General features: G+C 44.9%; 1 protein-coding gene across 2 annotated transcripts in view; it reads left to right on the top strand.

Annotated features, from left to right (window-relative positions):
* PCSK5 (proprotein convertase subtilisin/kexin type 5) overlaps positions 1-16,487 on the top strand; it is a 456,163-nt gene that overhangs the window by 34,586 nt on the left and 405,090 nt on the right. For both annotated transcript variants that reach the window (XM_008691034.2, XM_040620237.1), the window contains exon 2: positions 4,884-4,988. In XM_008691034.2, coding sequence (XP_008689256.2) covers positions 4,884-4,988 — 105 coding nt within the window. The remainder of the gene's footprint in view (positions 1-4,883; positions 4,989-16,487) is intronic.

The following is a 16,487-nucleotide window of genomic DNA, read 5'->3' as shown; positions in this document are numbered from 1 at the left end:
ATAGAGATGTCTCTGCCTACAACCTTCCGAACCATAACCCTGGCAGAGTTGGTACTTCCGTTAAGGTGGAATTAAGCTATTTTTGCTGAAATTAACTTAATTGGATAGTCCTGTTATCCTCCTGCCAGCGATTTTGAATCCTCTCTAGGTCTACCGTATGCAATTTTAGCAGCTCGAGGATTCTGATGTTTATAACATCCTCTCCGCAGTCTTTGCTGAGAACCTATTACATGTTGAGCCGCGTAGTAGGAGTGAGAAACAAAGTGTGAGCTCCACGGTTGTGTCTCTGTCTCATCGGAACATACAGGCATGCAGGTGGGGCGCAGACATTAAACAGATCGTTGTCCTGATCAACGTATACCTGCAGGCCTATAGTTTTAGGGTTCTGGGAGGCAGTGGAACCTCCCCTGGCCTGGGGGTCTTGAAGACTTCCTACTGGAGGTGACACAGGATGAGGAAGAGGCAAGCCAGGTGGAGAGGACGGAGGGAGGAAGGAGGTCGTCCTGCGGGTAAAGGGAACAGCAGGTCTGAGTCAGGGAACTGAAGAGGCCGGCGAGGCCAGGTCTGGAGAATGGAGAGCCTGTGTGGTTTGAGGTGAGGCCAGAGAGCTGGCTTATGCAGGTGCCGGGGGTCCCAGGAAGATAATGGTCTTCATTCGGTGACTTAGGTAAAGCATGTAGGAGAGTTCTTGGCATAGCATCGATGTTAATATGATCTTATTTTGATTTACTTTATAAACTATAGTATTAAGTAATATTCCATGTTAACTATTACCGTTTTTTTCAGAGCAGAGGGAAGCCCCTAAAAATTTTAGGCAAGAGTATGACCGAATTTGTATTTCGTGGCCTTTTTCTGGCTGCGGTGTAGAAAACAGATTTGAGGGAGGACGTTGGTGTGTATGGCTCTGAGAAGACTAGAAGCAAGTGTGTTCATCTAACAGGTGGTCCGAACAGGCACAGGGAGACACCGGGGGCCTGGGCCTCGCTGGTGCCTGTAACCGTGCCCGACTCGAGAGGTACGTAACTGGATGTTCTTGAAGTCGTAGAAGACCGTGTAAATGCGTAGCTACTTTTTCCGAAGTTTTGATCTATACAGTTTTAGATTTAGGAGGGAGCCTCCCGCAGAATCCGCTAGTCATTCTACTTGGGACGGCATTCAGTGTAGACTGTTACGTAGCTTGTGGAATCATTCAAGAAGGCAAAGCTTTCAGAAATGTCCCCCAAGGCCACGTCACAGAATGGGTCCTCCCAAGAGATGCTGCTTGGTCCTCGTTGCCCCCGTAGCTCTTTATAATCTCTTACCAATTTATCAACAAAACAGGATGTGCAAAAGGACTGCGCAGAAAGCTAGCCGCCAACATTGAGACCTCTGCCACCGAAACCTCTGAACACATACAGGCCTCCGAGAGCCCGCCCACGATGCTGTAGTCTGCCTTTGATTGGCAGGACCTTAATCCCATCAGAACCCTGGCCGCATAGAGGCGAGCTCTTCAGCTCTGCAGTGCGGGAAAGCTCCCTGGAAGGAGGCCGGACAGAGCCCACCTGTAGGATGCTCTGTGCAAGCTAAGCCCAGAGGCTAGCCATTCAGCAGGGATTTACATTCCCCTCCCCCGCACTGTACTAGCTGTGTACGCATGCGCACTCCCCGAGCTCCAGTAACCTCCTTTATCAAAGTGGAGGTAACGATATTTATCTTCCAGGGTTGCTGGGGGAATTAAGTTAAATGTGATCACGTGCAGAAGAGCCGCTAGATGCCTGGCACAGGGTAGGCATGTAGTCGGTGAGACCTCCTTCCGTCACAGAACACCATTCCCCAGCTCTGGAGAAGAAACGGGAGCCCTGTAAGGCGGAGAGAAAGTAGAGCTTCCTGCTGGAGAGATCGCATGGCCTGGAGAAACGTGGCCTTTGTACCAGGCACACAGACTTGGGGAAGCAGGTTTGCCCTGCTTCCTCCACAAATCCTACGGGATTTGTGTGTGCGTGCTATTTCATTTAGTTGTGTTATTTCTTTCATTTTTAATTACTTTTTAAATTTAAAATATAATGCATACACATCAACAATGGAAAGAAAGGCTGTTTTTGTAGTTCAAGTATTCTTCCTGAAATATTCAATGCATATAAGAATATACGTAATACAGATTCTTTTTTTGTTCTCCTACAAAAACTGGGTCATATTTTCTCCCTCCCTCCTTCTCTCTTGTTTCTCTCCCCATCCTCCCTCCCTCCCTCTTCCTTCCCTCCCTCCCTCCCTCCCTCCCTTCCTTCTCCTTCCTTACTTCCTTCGAGATCAATTCGTTTTAGTTCATATTGAACCAAGCACCTGCTGATTGTAGCTAGTTGTTTGAATTATTTTGCTTTACACAATTTGCTCTAACACCCATTTTGATACATAAGTAACTGTCTCGGTATAATAAATTTTTAAAAGTGTAAAGGTTAGGTCAAAGGTAAGGTACAGGTTATAATTTCTGTGATATTACCAAATGGCTCTCACAACACTTGTGCCAGGGGATGCTCTTACCAATCCTATGTTTGATGCATTTGTACCCACATCCTCGCCGACAGTGTATTATCAGACTTTTTGACTTTGGCCACTTAAGATGAGGGAAGTGAAGAGGTGATACAAAGGTGCACCAAGAGCAATTCTGACCACGGGACAGAGGTAAGGGATTGCAGGATAGGAGGTGAGAGAAAGTAGGACTGAAATTTAAATGTAGAAGGGAAACCAGTAATCTGACACTATGTGCCTGGCAGTGACTTGACCAGACAGTGCACCTGTTACTACGTTCAGTCCTCGTATCCACGTTTGCCCATACACATTTTTATCCCCCATTTGACTCTGACACCCAGTCTATGTCCACTATACCTCCTGTGTCCTTATTTTACAGTTGAGGAACCAAGGCCCAACATAGTGAAGTGATGTACCCAACATCCCAAACCACATTAAGTCAGGGCCAGGGTTCTGTTTTCCAGCTTTGTACACACTATGTGAGTCCAGGTTTCCAGGCTTTACCAAAGAAGCCACAAAGGATCAGAATTATATCTTCGGGGCATATTTCATCCATATTTGAGTTTAATAGTTCAGTTGAATTCAGTTATTTCCTATAATCAAAGAGGTTCCATTATAGTTGCGTGGACATGGTCTGAAACTCACGGACCTTTTTCACACCGGTGATAGGCTCTGTATAAAGTTCTTCCCCAAAGATTTTATGTCCCTTTCCATGAGAACTACTCTGTTTACCCAAGGAGCGCTCTTGACAAAAGCTACATGAGATAAAAGCTCTAAGCTCCTTGGGATTTTAAGATTTTCTTATAAAGGATTACACAGCCCATTGTGAATTCTACCCTTAGTCCTCTGGAATCTTAAAATTGGCCTGTAAATCCGTCCTTGAAACCCTCTTGGAGACTGAGGCTAGCATCTGTGTCCTCTTCCTCATTGTTTGCTGGTGCTTCGGAGTCCTGGATCTTTTCTGTGTACGTCTGGGCAGTTCCTACTGAGTTAAAAACACGTGACTTCAGATTGTCAGATCTAATGACGATAAGAGACATTCATTTAGAGCGTGAAGTCCTGGGGGGGAGGTCTTCTAAATGGCACAGAAGTTGGGTTGATCTTCCTCACTGGAGGGGTGGGATGATGACTGAGAATTGATAGAAAGAAGAGAATTTAAAAAAATAAACCTTATATCAGGAAAAATGAAGCTGGTCCAATGACTTTTTTTTTTTTTAATTAAGAAAGCCAACTCTTGCATTGTCCCAATTGGAAAACATCCTGTTGATGTTCATTCTTTTAGTTCAGATCCACAGTGTTCTGGAGAAATAGCCCATCTGATGTATTTGCACAAAGCAAAAATGAATAAATGAATAAAAATAAAAGTGTCCACGTCAAAGAATGGAATTTGAGGACTCCGGTGATCTTAGAAATTAGCTAGCCCAACACCTGGTTTTATAGGACTGGAAATGGAGACGAAGTAAGTACGTGGGATTTAGCCAGGAAGCCACTTCGGAGCAGTGTCAGCCCGAGCGGGGACCAGGCTCTTCTGTTTTCATTGTGTATATTGTTTGATTTCCATGTACGTGACCCGCATCTGATCATCTGCTGAGAGAATATGATCATCTGGGATTTTGTTTGTTTTCCGAAAGTGGGCAGTGACTTATTTTCAAAGCTATCGTAAACAGACCTGTTTTCAACAAAAGAGAGGGGTGCACAGACGAGAAGATGCGTTTGTTCAGGAAGTGGTTGCGACGGAGTAAACTGTTTTTACACGGGCTGCTTAGCTGATAGGTGGGATATGTGATCTTCGTCCCGTTGCAGACACCGCCGTCCCACTTTTAGTTCACGATAAATGAATAACCGCCGTGGAGTTACACCGTTGATTCAAGTCTGGAAGCAAACTCGGTAGCGTTTTCTTTGTGAATGACCAACTGCTCAGGACTTGTTTCAAATTGAGGATATAAATAATCTAACAAGGTCCTTCACTGTACATTTCTCAGAGCAAACAGAATGCACTGTGTGTTTATAACCAGATAGCTATTTGATTTTTTTTTTCTCTTCCCCACATTTGGATATAAATGGATATAGAATTACTTAAAATGCTGCATATAAATTAAACATTAAAAGGGAGATAAGGAGAGGCTAAGCTGCCCCATTATAATCTTTAGTTCCACAGTCACTGCCTCAAGGACGCTCCATTTCATGTCACGTGTCCTTCTTTGGAAAGGTGATCACCAAGGTTCCAGTAACATTTAAGCATAGAGGCGACTGCATAATTTATGGACCTTTTTTTGTTTGTTTGTTTTGTGTTCTTATTTTAATGAAACACAGGAAAACGGAAGACTCCCTTTGACTCCCACTAACTCTCTTTTGTGCTTCCCCTCCTGTCTTTGCAGATCGGGGCCCTGAAGGACTACTACCACTTCTACCATAGCAGGACGATTAAAAGGTCAGTTCTCTCGAGCAGAGGAACCCACAGTTTCATTTCAATGGAACCAAAGGTAAGAAGAACCAGTTGGGTGGGGACCAAGAGGCAAAAGCTTCTGCATTTTTCATTGGTAATATCACACTAGGAACTCATGACCAGCGCGAAGACTTATATTTCGGGACCCGCCCTATTATCCTTTGGTTCAGTGTCTTAGCTTCTGCGTCAGACAAGAATAGATGATGGCTTGATTTTCACTGAAATGCCATTATCGTCCCACTGGTACGACAGCCCAGGGGTACCCTAAGGAATGGTTCTCATGGAGAAGGGAGGAGTGTGTGGGAGGGGAGATATTGACTGGTTCGGAGGTGTTGAAATAGTAAGAGTACCGCACCATCTTACTGACTTGCACTTAGATGTGAGGTTCCGGCCAAACTCCACAGAAGATCCCTAACAGAATCCTTAGGTCAGGCGTCAGGTCACCATGGAGCCTCGCAATTTCAGCTGATGCTAATAAAGCCATGATTTTGGCCGCCCAAGGACTAGATCGTGTCTGGGCCAGGAGGGATACTGAGCCCAGAAGGGATTGAAGCTGGCTCCTGGTTTTGAGGTAGGGCTCATCATGGATAACTTTCTTGTGTGTTGTCTTTACTCCATGTCCTTGGGGGTTACATAGACAACAACCCTCTGGGAGTACCTAGAAGGAGATATGATACGTCCACATTCTCCCACTCCGTTCTAGAGAGGTGGGGCAGCTTCGACCTGGGGGATGGGAAGCTGAAGGGTGTTAGGGACAAACCAACCAGTAACCGGCAACTAACACGCAGGGTGAGTTACACACACATGTCCTTATTAAGTTAGAGGAAGCCGCTGACTCTGAGGGGAAGCTGCTTGGCCCCCCCAGACATGACAAGTAAAATGGAGGTAAAGGCAGCTGTCCCAGCCTGCCCCAGTTCCTCTGTGGGCTCACTGTTGATTATTTATTGATTAGGAAGGGTCTTTTTCCATTCCCATTATGTTTTGGATTTGCCATATGAACTCATTTTCAAATAAATTGGTGAACAAGTCCCTACAAGTGAGCATAGCAGTCTCACCTAGAGATTCCACAAAAATTGTGTTCCTCATTAAAGCAAAAAGTTCTTATTTGCATTAATACGCAAATCAGGTTTGCAGTTTGGAGGCCTGCCCTCTGTTATGTGCCACGGTTTGCCTTGTTTAATTTGTTTCTGGGATATTATCACACAGTGTTCATGATTGTGAAATTGTATCTTGCTGGTTCGAGAAAGCATATTTCTTGTAGGTCCCAATTCTCTATAACCCAATTTTGGGTTATAGGAACATTGCCTAAGACTTACACTCCGGTGGCCTGAGGATTGTATTTTTTTTTCCCCCTTCATCTCTATTCAGAATTGAATGTCTCTGGAAAAGCAATCTGTTGGGATGTTCTTGAATTAGCTAAATTTTTGAAGCGAAGTCACGTTTTTTTATCTGCTAAACAACTTTTTTTGAAGCTTTCTTGAACTTTGGTAATTAAAATGATTCCAATTTCATACCTCATGTGTGTAGTCAGTGTGAATTTGAGAAACCAAGGACTAGTTGGTTTGGGAGGTAAGAACAGAATGTAATGAGGCATCGTGTTCATAACAAAGTATTTACTGAATACGGAGCTGTTTCAGTCTTTAACGCCATCTTGGGGAATCTTGGTCTGCATTTCTTCTTCTTCTTCTTCTTCTTCTTCCCCTTCTTCTTCTTCTTCTTCTTCTTCTTTTTTTTTTTTTAAAGATTTTATTTATTTATTTGACAGAGAAAGAGACAGCCAGCGAGAGAGGGAACACAAGCAGGGGGAGTGGGAGAAGAAGAAGCAGGCTCATAGTGGAGGGGCCTGATGTGGGGCTCGATCCCATAATGCTGGGATCACGCCCTGAGCCGAAGGCAGATGCTTAACCGCTGTGCCACCCAGGCGCCCCATCTTTTTTTTTTTTTTTTAAGATTCTTTATTTATTTAACGGGTAGGGGGGGCAGAAGCAGAGAATCTTCAAGCAGCCTTCCCGCTGAGCGTGGAGCCTGACGCAGGGCTCGATCCCACAACCCATGAGATCTCGACCTGAGCTGAAACCAAGAGTCAGATGCCTAACCGGCTGAGCCACCTCGGCGAGCCTCCCTGGTCTTCATTTCTTTTTATCCCAGTGCATCAGATAGCTTACACCGGCTCCCACAGAGACCCTGGATGCTGGCACACATCGCACCTGGAATGCATGCCCTTCCTCACCCCTTCCAGAGGCACAGGGCCACTGCAGGACAGCTCTACGGCACAGGCTCAGTTACCCTTCCTCCTTAGTAAAAAGAATACCCCTTGGGAGAGCCATATCTTCCTCTTTATTCGGAAGCCTCCTGCCCCTCATTCCCACCCAGCGGTTTATACAAGAGGGCCATAGTCCTACCAGCTTTGCAGCTGGAGCACCGTGATGGGGGCTGTCGCGGTTTCTTTCGGATACTTCTTATAGCTCGTTAATTCATTCATTGGCATTTCTTGAGCCTCTAGTAGACGGCAGGCCCTGTGTTAGGCCCTGGGGATTTGGAGCCGTAGTGGCGCCCTGGGGAGCTCACTGCAGGCTTCTGCAGTGGCTCTCAGGGAATCCCAGAACAACCCAATGCTCCTCAGTGTTGGGGATGGGGGAGCAAATGGGATGGAGGTGTGCTATATTCCTCCCCCTTCTCCAGCTCCCTCCTCGGAAAGCTCAGGGTCATCATTATTATTTTTTTAATTTTGAAAAACTTTCTACTTGGGGAAGTCACAGAAATGTTGTGAGGAATCCCTGTGTAAGCTTCCCACATTCCCCAAATGTTAATGTTTATGTTTTACATGTTACCATGCTTACTTGATCATATTCTCTCTCTCCTCTCCATACACATGCGCCCCCCCCACACATATATGTGTGTGTACAAATCTATGTATATAAGGTTTTTTTTTTCTGAAAATTTGGGAGCAAATTACACACATGATGCCCCTATGGCGTTATGGATTTCACTGGGTATTTATTCAAACCAAGGACATTCTGTTATTATAACCCAAAGTACAGACAGTTAACATTCTGTTAAAAGTCTGGATATTAACATTGATTTAATATTATTATCCAATCTACAAATTTCATTCAAGTTTTGCCAATTGTCTGTTTTCTGGGCCAAGAACACATTTAGCTGTCATTTGTTCCACGTCCCCTTTGTAGACTGTGTCATACTTCTTTCCCCTTTTTCTCCTTTTTTCCCCTTTCTTTCAACAACTAGCTCTTTTTTCTTTTGAAAGATTTATTTATTTTAGAGAGAGGGAAAGCATGCGCACATGCAAGTGGGGGGAGGGGCAGAGGAAGATGGAGAGAATCCTCAAGTCGACTCCCCTCTGAGCGTGGAGCCCAACATGAGGCTCGATCCCAGGACCCAGAGATCGTGACCTGAGCCGAAATCAAAAGCCAGATGTTTAACCGACTGAGCCACCCAGGCGCTCCAACAGCTAGCACTCTTTTTGAAGGTTACAGGCCAGTTATTTTGTAGATTATCTAATGTCATGATTAATTCAGGGTTAGCAAGAACACCAGAGAAGTGCTGGGTTCTTAGCGCCTCTGAACAGGAAGTACGTGATGTTGACTTGGTTCGTTACTCATGATTTTAACTTTGGTACCTTGGTGGTGGCACGTAGCGTCTGCCAGTCTTCTGTACGTTAAAATGACTAGTTTCCCCTTTCTAATGAGTAAGTCTTTGCTGGGGAGATACTTTGAGGCCACGTGAATGTGTATGGGCTGACTGTGTATGTTTCACTCCCGGCAGACCGCACCGGGAGTGTGAAGCTAGTGTCCGTGTGACTCGCTTTCTTAGGAAGGTCTTCTTTTCTTGACTGTTGGGTGTGTGTATGGTGGACGGTTCGTGTGCCAGAGTGGAGGCGCATGTGCATTTGGGGTGATGGGACCATGTGAAATGGCTTGGTGGCAAACATTGGTGGCGCCTCGAAGTTATTTTTGATTGTCGTTTTCTTAAGAAAGGGCGTACCGGTGAATTGCAGGGAATACACACACTAAACAGATCCCGGCTTTTACTTGCTATAGAAAATTGCACGTTGTTTTTTGTTTTTTTCCCTCTCTGCTTTTGTTTTTATTTAAAGGGTTCTAAAGAAGGAAATGCAAAAGTGGCCAGGAATGTTGTAAGAACAACCCTTCTGGTGCTAAGAAAATGCTGTGGTCAGTTGGGACACGTGAGCCCAGAGAATAAGAATAGCCTGGTTTCCATATGTTAACATTACGTTATGATTAGCTTTTCAAATGACAGAGATTCACAGACTTCTAAGACAGTGTCACTAGTGCAGTAATAGCAATTTTGCATAAAATGTTGGTACTTTACAGCAGTTAGACCAGTGAGTCTCGCAATATTCTCATCCATACCTTTCTTTTTGACTGACCAGCTTTTCTCCAAGAGACCTGAGCTAAATTTTGGAAACAACGGTTCTGAGTTAACATTCTCAGAAGCCTCTCATTAATCTGTTTAGAAATCTTTGCCAGCCCTGTGGCATTTGGTCAAGGAGGCTGTCATCTGTAGAGAGCTTTGGAATGGAAGTTCGTTTTTTTGTTTTTTTTGTTTTTTTTAGATTTATTTATTTATTTGAGAGAGAGCAAGAGAAAGAGTTGCTGGGCCAGCAGGGGGAGGGGCCGGCGGGGGGCGGGGGAGAGTCTCAGGCCGACTCCCCACTGAGTGTGGAGCCAGATGTGAAGCTTGATCTCATGACCCTGAGATCATGACCTGAACCGAAATCAAGATTTGGACATTTAACTGACTGAGCCACCCAGGCGCCCCAGAATGGCAATTCTTTATAGCTTTCGTGTTGCCCATGCAGACACGGGCAGGGGCAGAGGTGGGATTTTTCATTCTCCTCCTCCTTACCCAGAATGGAAAAACCAGAATCCTAAATTTCCTATTAGAGTAGGCATTTAAAATTTTTAAGAAGGTAAAAATAATAGTAATAATAAAAACCCTTGCCATTAAGTTCTACCCTCATGTCCTATCCATGTGTAATTTACAAATATTGCTCCTTTTGCCTGTTAGATTTGACCTTGAAAGTTCTGGCCTTTCAATCTCTATTTTTTCCAGTCCTTTTTCTGAGTTCAAGTCTATTGACTGGTCAGTTTTTATCCAAATCCAGGAGAGAATCAGCCCCTGCTACAGAGTAAGAGATAGGCGCGCCTCTCCTGTGTAGTTTCTTCCTGAAGCTCGTGTTTGTTAAATGGCCCCATTGCATGGATGCGTACAACTGTGTATCTCATTATGGAGAAACTATTCCTGTGACGTATTTACTGCAGAATTGTAGGATCCTTAGATGGAGACTTACCGCTTTCCTGTCCAGTGCTGGCATACCTTCCAGGGTGCTCCTGACAGGGTTTTTTTCAGGTCTGTTACGCATGCCCAGTGATAGAGTTCAGTACTCGACAAAGCAAACATTGCTGTAGTTGAAGAGATTCAACTTGTTGAGTTCTAATCGGCTTGCCTGTAACGTCAGCCCATTGGATCTCTTTTGTGCCTTCCAGACCTTTATGTAGCAGCTCATGAAATATCTGAAGTCCCTTGCTGCTGCTCCAGGAGCTGCAATTGCCCCTCTGTAAATGTGGCCCAGAATTAAGTGCAAGCCTGTAGCTCACGGAGAGAGCCCCCATTCATGACGCCTATCCATAAGCCATTTCGCCTGAAGAGCACTTTCAGGCCGAGCGTTCAGGCATCGTACAGCGACAAATAAAGGGGTCTGAGGAAAGGAAGGAAGAGAGAAATGGAAATGCTTGGCTGTAGTTTAGCAAGGTTAGAGGGCAGTCAGCCCTGGGAACGAAGACAGGGAAGTTCAGTTTCCTCACTAACCCAGGTGGCTACCTCTTGTGCCCAGGACTTGATTTTCAGATGACTGGCATTTTTCTCTTGTTGCCTCAAGAGAGAAAGACCTGCGATCCCGTGATGGAGGAGGCGTACGGGGTACCCCCCCCCCACCTAGCTGCCATGTTCTTGAGGCGCCGTGCAAAGCCACTTCTTCTCAGTCAAACCCCATCACCCCCCCCATGGATTCACTTTGTAATTTTGGAATATTTTCATTCCGCTTCTGATTGATCTTTAATTGATCCATGGAGACCTCAGCACCTTCGTTCCCTCTTGCTCTGAGCTCTGAGACACATCGGTTAGAAGTCGCTCACATGCCCCTGATCTCCTAGCAGGCACTTAGAAGGAAAGAAACCTCCTTTAGTGAGAAAGAGATGCTTTGAAGTGTCTGAACTCCGTCTTCCCTGGCGTGGATCGCAGCCCCGCCCTTTTACTGAGAAGATTCCATTTGGCCGGACCTGGCGGTGGAGTTGGCTTCACCTGAGTTCAGGTGCTTCTTGTTCGGGCCGTGCTCCAGTTCCTCTCGCCCCACCTGCCCTCGTTCCAGCCGCTGCTCCCGAGAACTGTTTTCTTTGGCAGGTTAATTTTCTGCTCTTTGCTTTTAAATGTGATAATAACTTAATGGTTTGACTTTCTTTTGTGAAGTGCAGGTTTATAAGCTCCCATTCCCCGGTGGGTGCTCGTCCGGCCGTGTGGAATGATCCCCGGCGCAATGAGGCGGGATGACAGTAGCGGTGTTCTCTCGGGCAGGCACCCGAGTCCTTGTGTCCTCAGTGTGTGTCATGACCGTGATCATGGCGCGTATGCCTCTCGGCGTCTCACCAGTGAGTGACAGTTAAACTAAGTATCCTGAGAATGAATTCCTGTGGAAGCAGCGTGGGCTCGGAGGGAGGACATGGACGGGGCAGTCAAGGGGGCGTCTTGGGGTCTGTCTTGTTCCAGACTACCTTCGTCACCACCTCTGCAGCTGTGACATGCAGCCATTATAGTGAAGTCCTGTCTGGTTTTTGGTAGCATTTCTTTGTCTTTGAAAACCCTACTAGGATGCGTATGGATTCTTGACAGAAGCATTTCAGTCACAGGTTTGCAACCTTTGGTATATTTATGGGGGCAAGATGGCTGGGAGCATAAGGAAGACAGAAGGAGGTATGTGGGTGCACAGTCTGCTGTGTTCCCCACCGCCCCTTCTTTCCTGTCTCGTTTCCAGGTCTCCCAGACGTCTGGATGGTCAGAAAACCAGAGAGTCAGATTGTACATACGCTGCTGGGTAATCCGATGGGACGGTTTCGGTCACGACCCAAATCCCTTATAGGCAAGAGTGAATTTAAAAAAAATAAAATAAAAGTCTCAGCTACTTTGGAAATGTTGCCAAATCTTTATTAGAGAGCGCTTGGCAGGATTTCATTTTCAAAGGTTATCAACTCGCATGCCTACAGTGGGAGTGCAGATAACAAGAATGAGTGAGATGGGCCAGATAGAAAATAATTGGGCAAACAGCAAAGGTGGGGGAAGCCTCGCTGTGCGGAGGGGAGCAGTGGCCTCTCTGCTGTGGCCGCTTGTCACGTGGGCAGGCTGGCTCGGTTCTGCCACCTCCAAAGAACCGGCAAGGCTGGATGGCTGTGTCACATTTCCCGATTTTAAATGTTGGCAAGTAATTGGAAAGTTTGAAAATATTTGTGCGTGCCAAAGAAAACCCGGCTGAGAGGCATCCCAGTTTGTGACCCCTGGAGTAGGCTATGTGGGGAGCAAGGGAGGAAGGCAGGAAAGATTCCAGCACTTTCGTAACTTTGCTCGGGTCTTAGCCTCATCTGAACACCAGCTTTTGTTTTATTGGTCATTCTCCCCTGAGTGGCTCAAATGCGATTTTTCTCTGTGTCTTAGTCTCCAAATTGAAACACGAGGGTCTTTTGGGCATAAGTAATAGACTCCGGTGACTCAAGTGCTGAGGCGAAGGCTTGGGCTGCCGAGGACAAGGAGGAGGGCTCGTTCTAGCTTCGCTCGAGCTTTGGCCCCTTTTCCGCTGACACCTGTAACCGCGCTGGGAGAAACAGCCTTAACGGCGTGAACATTGGAGGAAACGGGGTAAGTCAAAGAAAAGAACAACTGGCAAATAAAGTGATGGCCATGTGAAAATAGAAAGAGAGATTTGATGGGGCAGAGTAGGGTAGCTACGGATTTTGCATAAGTCATGTCAGCTACTTGAAGGAAATGTAACATCTTTATTATTAGTTTCAGTAGTATTTCTAGAGTGTCCAATTCTAAAAAGTAGATGCTGGATCTAGAAAATGTGGGGTGATGACACCATTCTAAACTTCTAGATCGGTCTTGTCTTCGCTCTGGCCGCTTTGTAATAGAATACCATAGTCTGGGTGGCTTATACACAGCAGAAATGTATTTCTGATAGTCCTGGAGGCTGGGAAGTCCAGGGTCGAGGTGCTGGTCAATTCGGTGTCGGGTGAGAGCTCGCTTCCTAGTTCACAGACAGCTGTTCTCCTGTTGTGCCCCGCCTGAAGGGGCAAGGTTGCTTTCTGGGGTCTCGTTTCTAAGGGCGCTCATCCCATTCATGTGGGCTTCACCCTCGTGACCTGTTCACCTCCCAAAGGTGCCCCCTCCTAATACCATCACATTGGATATTAGAGGTGTCAACGTTTGCATTATGGGGGGACACAAACATGTAATCTACAACAGGTCTGAAGTAGGGAATTGTGGAGCCACGGGGCAGGTTAGGATGAAATTAGTAAGCAATCCTAAGGAGTAAGTGAAAACAGCAAACAACAAAAACCAGCAATAACCACAAAACCCGAGGCCATTTTAATTGTCTGGCTTTGAAGAGAAATCATACTGATCCATGTATTTATTTTAATAAATGCAAGAGTAAATAAGAAATCTAATTAGAACATCACCATTGAAAAGGCCTGATCTGTGAATGAGTGCTTGTAAATTTTGTTTTTGTGCTCAGTTCCACCGAATGCCAGTCGATTCTTGCAACATCAAAGGAGGCAATATGGTGCAACAGAAAGAATCTTTGAGTTTTGGTTCCAGCTCTGATCCCTGTAGGGTCATCACTTCACTCCTCTGTCTGGTTCTCCCCCACATTCGAAGATCCATCATTGTTCCCGAACGCACACGGGCGGTACACTGGAGAAGTGTAGTGTCCAGCACAGTATAATGAATTGTACAATGCAAGGTCATTGTCCTATTGTACATTGTACAACTGAGAGGTCAAAAGCACAGGTTAAACCCTTGTAACAAAGTAGTAAGTCACCAGTAAAATGATATTCTAAGTCTATACATAACCAATAAGGAAATTTCTTCAAAATAAGCAATATAAAAAGAACACATAAGATGTGTTCTCATTTATGTTTTAGGTTCAAAGGACAAGAAAAGGACCTGTGTGTATGTGGGTGTAGTTCCATGCAAGGTAGTTTGGGAAGGCTAGACAAACACATGAAAATGACTCTTAATAGTTACCTTTCACACCGTATGATTTTTTAAAAACTATTTATAGTGCATCTGCTTTTGTTGACATGCACAATGCTCTGGTATGTCAAATCCTGTGGGTATATCTCTGTCCTCATCTGACTCTACCTTTCCTTCGACATAGTGGTCAATCATTTGCTCCTCTTCGAAAAATGACTCCATTTCTTTTTTTTTTGTTTTGTTTTTGGGCAAAATTTCCATTTGTTCCCTTTATTATTTTTTTAATGATTTTTTATTATATTATGTCATTTCTTGAGACTACACTCTTTCAGTATTTTCTTGCCTCTCCTGAACCTTCTGTCTTTGTCATCGGTGGCACTCCCTCCACCTCCCCTATCAAGTTTGGAGAGCCCAGGGCTCACGTTTATGCTGGTGTCTTTGCTTCAAATTTATAGCACCTTCTCTCGTCTACCTGACATCTTAAATTCGATGTCTAGTAAGCATCTAAAACATAGTGTGACACATACAATACTTTTAATTCCTACACATCACCTTTGTCCTCATCCCTTTTTCCCCCAGCAAATGGTTTATCTAGTCACTCAAGCAAAAACAGAGCTGCCTGCAAATCTGTGGACTTCCCTCTCCTGCACCACTACCAGTCTGGTTAATCCCACAGTCATCTTTGACCTGGACCACAGCAAATGCCTCTATTTCCACTCTTCTTCTCCATGGTCATATTCCACCAAGACCATTCTTCTTAAAATACACAAAGATCAAATAGTTCAATAACTTTCCATTGACTTGGGAATAAAATCCATTTTTTTCATAATGATCTTCAAAGGCCATCATGATCTGGCCTCTTCCTACCTCCCTGAGCTAGTTTTTCAAATGCCCCCTTTTTGCATATATGCTTAGCCCTACCTTTGGCCTCTCTACCTCTCAAAACACTAAACTCTGTCTCTTTTTCCCTTTGCCTGGAATGCGTTTCTTTTGGGCTTTTCCTGATGGATATCTTCTCATCTTTTACATATCAAAGCAAATGTCACCTCCTTGGAAGAACCTTCCCCAGGCCCCCTTCCTAAAGTGGACCCTCAATCTCATCTGCCCAACTACTGTCTAGCCTTGACATGTGACTTTCCTCTTTGTTGCCCACCTGACTCTAACACCATATGCATCTTTATTTAGTTGTTGGTTTTCCCCTTCCAGGATATAAACGCAGTGGAGGCAGGAGCCCCAGACATCTTGTTAATTGTGGTATTTTCTAGACTCGTCGTCGTATCTGGCACATGGAAGACCATCAGTAGAAGAATAAATGGACAGATGATAGTTGAACGTTAATTTTTATGGAATCGATGGAGACAATAATAAAGCTATAATCTTCTGTGATTTTCTCTTAATTTTGCTAGAACTTAAATCCTCTTCTGGCAGCATGCACAGTACCGTCTCATTTTGCTGCAGAGAAGGGAGCAGCCCGCTGGGCAGGCTCTGTGGTATCAGAGGCATTGACCGGGCTTGAGATATTTGGATTCTGATCTCAGCTCTACTCCTAGCTCAGAGTTGCTATTATCATGTCACTCTTCATTGAGCTTATTTCACTTATAAAATCATGGAGCAGATCAGCTACTTCTAACGTTCATTCCGATCCATTAATTACCGTCTTGAACCAATGTCACTTGTGATTTTACTGCTGAGCCATAGTGCCCACCATGTGCCCTTTTCATATTCTCTTTCTAGTGTCTTTCCGAACTTTCTCCTTCTCCATTTCTCCCCAGGACTTAGAAAAATTCTTAGTACATTTAGCTCTCCTCCAAGACACTGTTTTACCTGAAAGAGCTGATGGCGCAATTCAACGTGCGATGAACTTGGGGTGAGTCTTGAGGCGGGTATAGACTTTACCTGTTCAGCAAGCACGTGCTAAATGAGGAACAAACAATGTTGCTTCTTTGTTGTCATTGTACACATCTGTCACTGATGCAAGAGTACGATAATGACAGTGGTAGGTATTATTACCGATGCTCATGAATTTCAGAAGTCCATATCAAATAGCAAAACATCGTGCTTAATACAAGTTCTTCTAAAGGAAAATGGAATACCTTCTGGAATGACAACACAATAGAACAAATTTTTAAAAGCCTGGCTGCACAAATAAGAAATGAGCAGTACCTTCAGAGGATGGGTGGTGGGGACGTAGGTAGAAGAGGCCAAAAATAAGATCAGATTGAATCAAGGGTGGACACAATTAATGAAACTTGTT

Source organism: Ursus maritimus, unplaced genomic scaffold (assembly GCF_017311325.1).
Source record: "Ursus maritimus isolate PB19 unplaced genomic scaffold, ASM1731132v1 scaffold_34, whole genome shotgun sequence".
NCBI lineage: Eukaryota > Metazoa > Chordata > Mammalia > Carnivora > Ursidae > Ursus > Ursus maritimus.
Note: the sequence above shows the minus strand (reverse complement) of the source record. Positions and strands in the feature narration are given on the sequence as shown.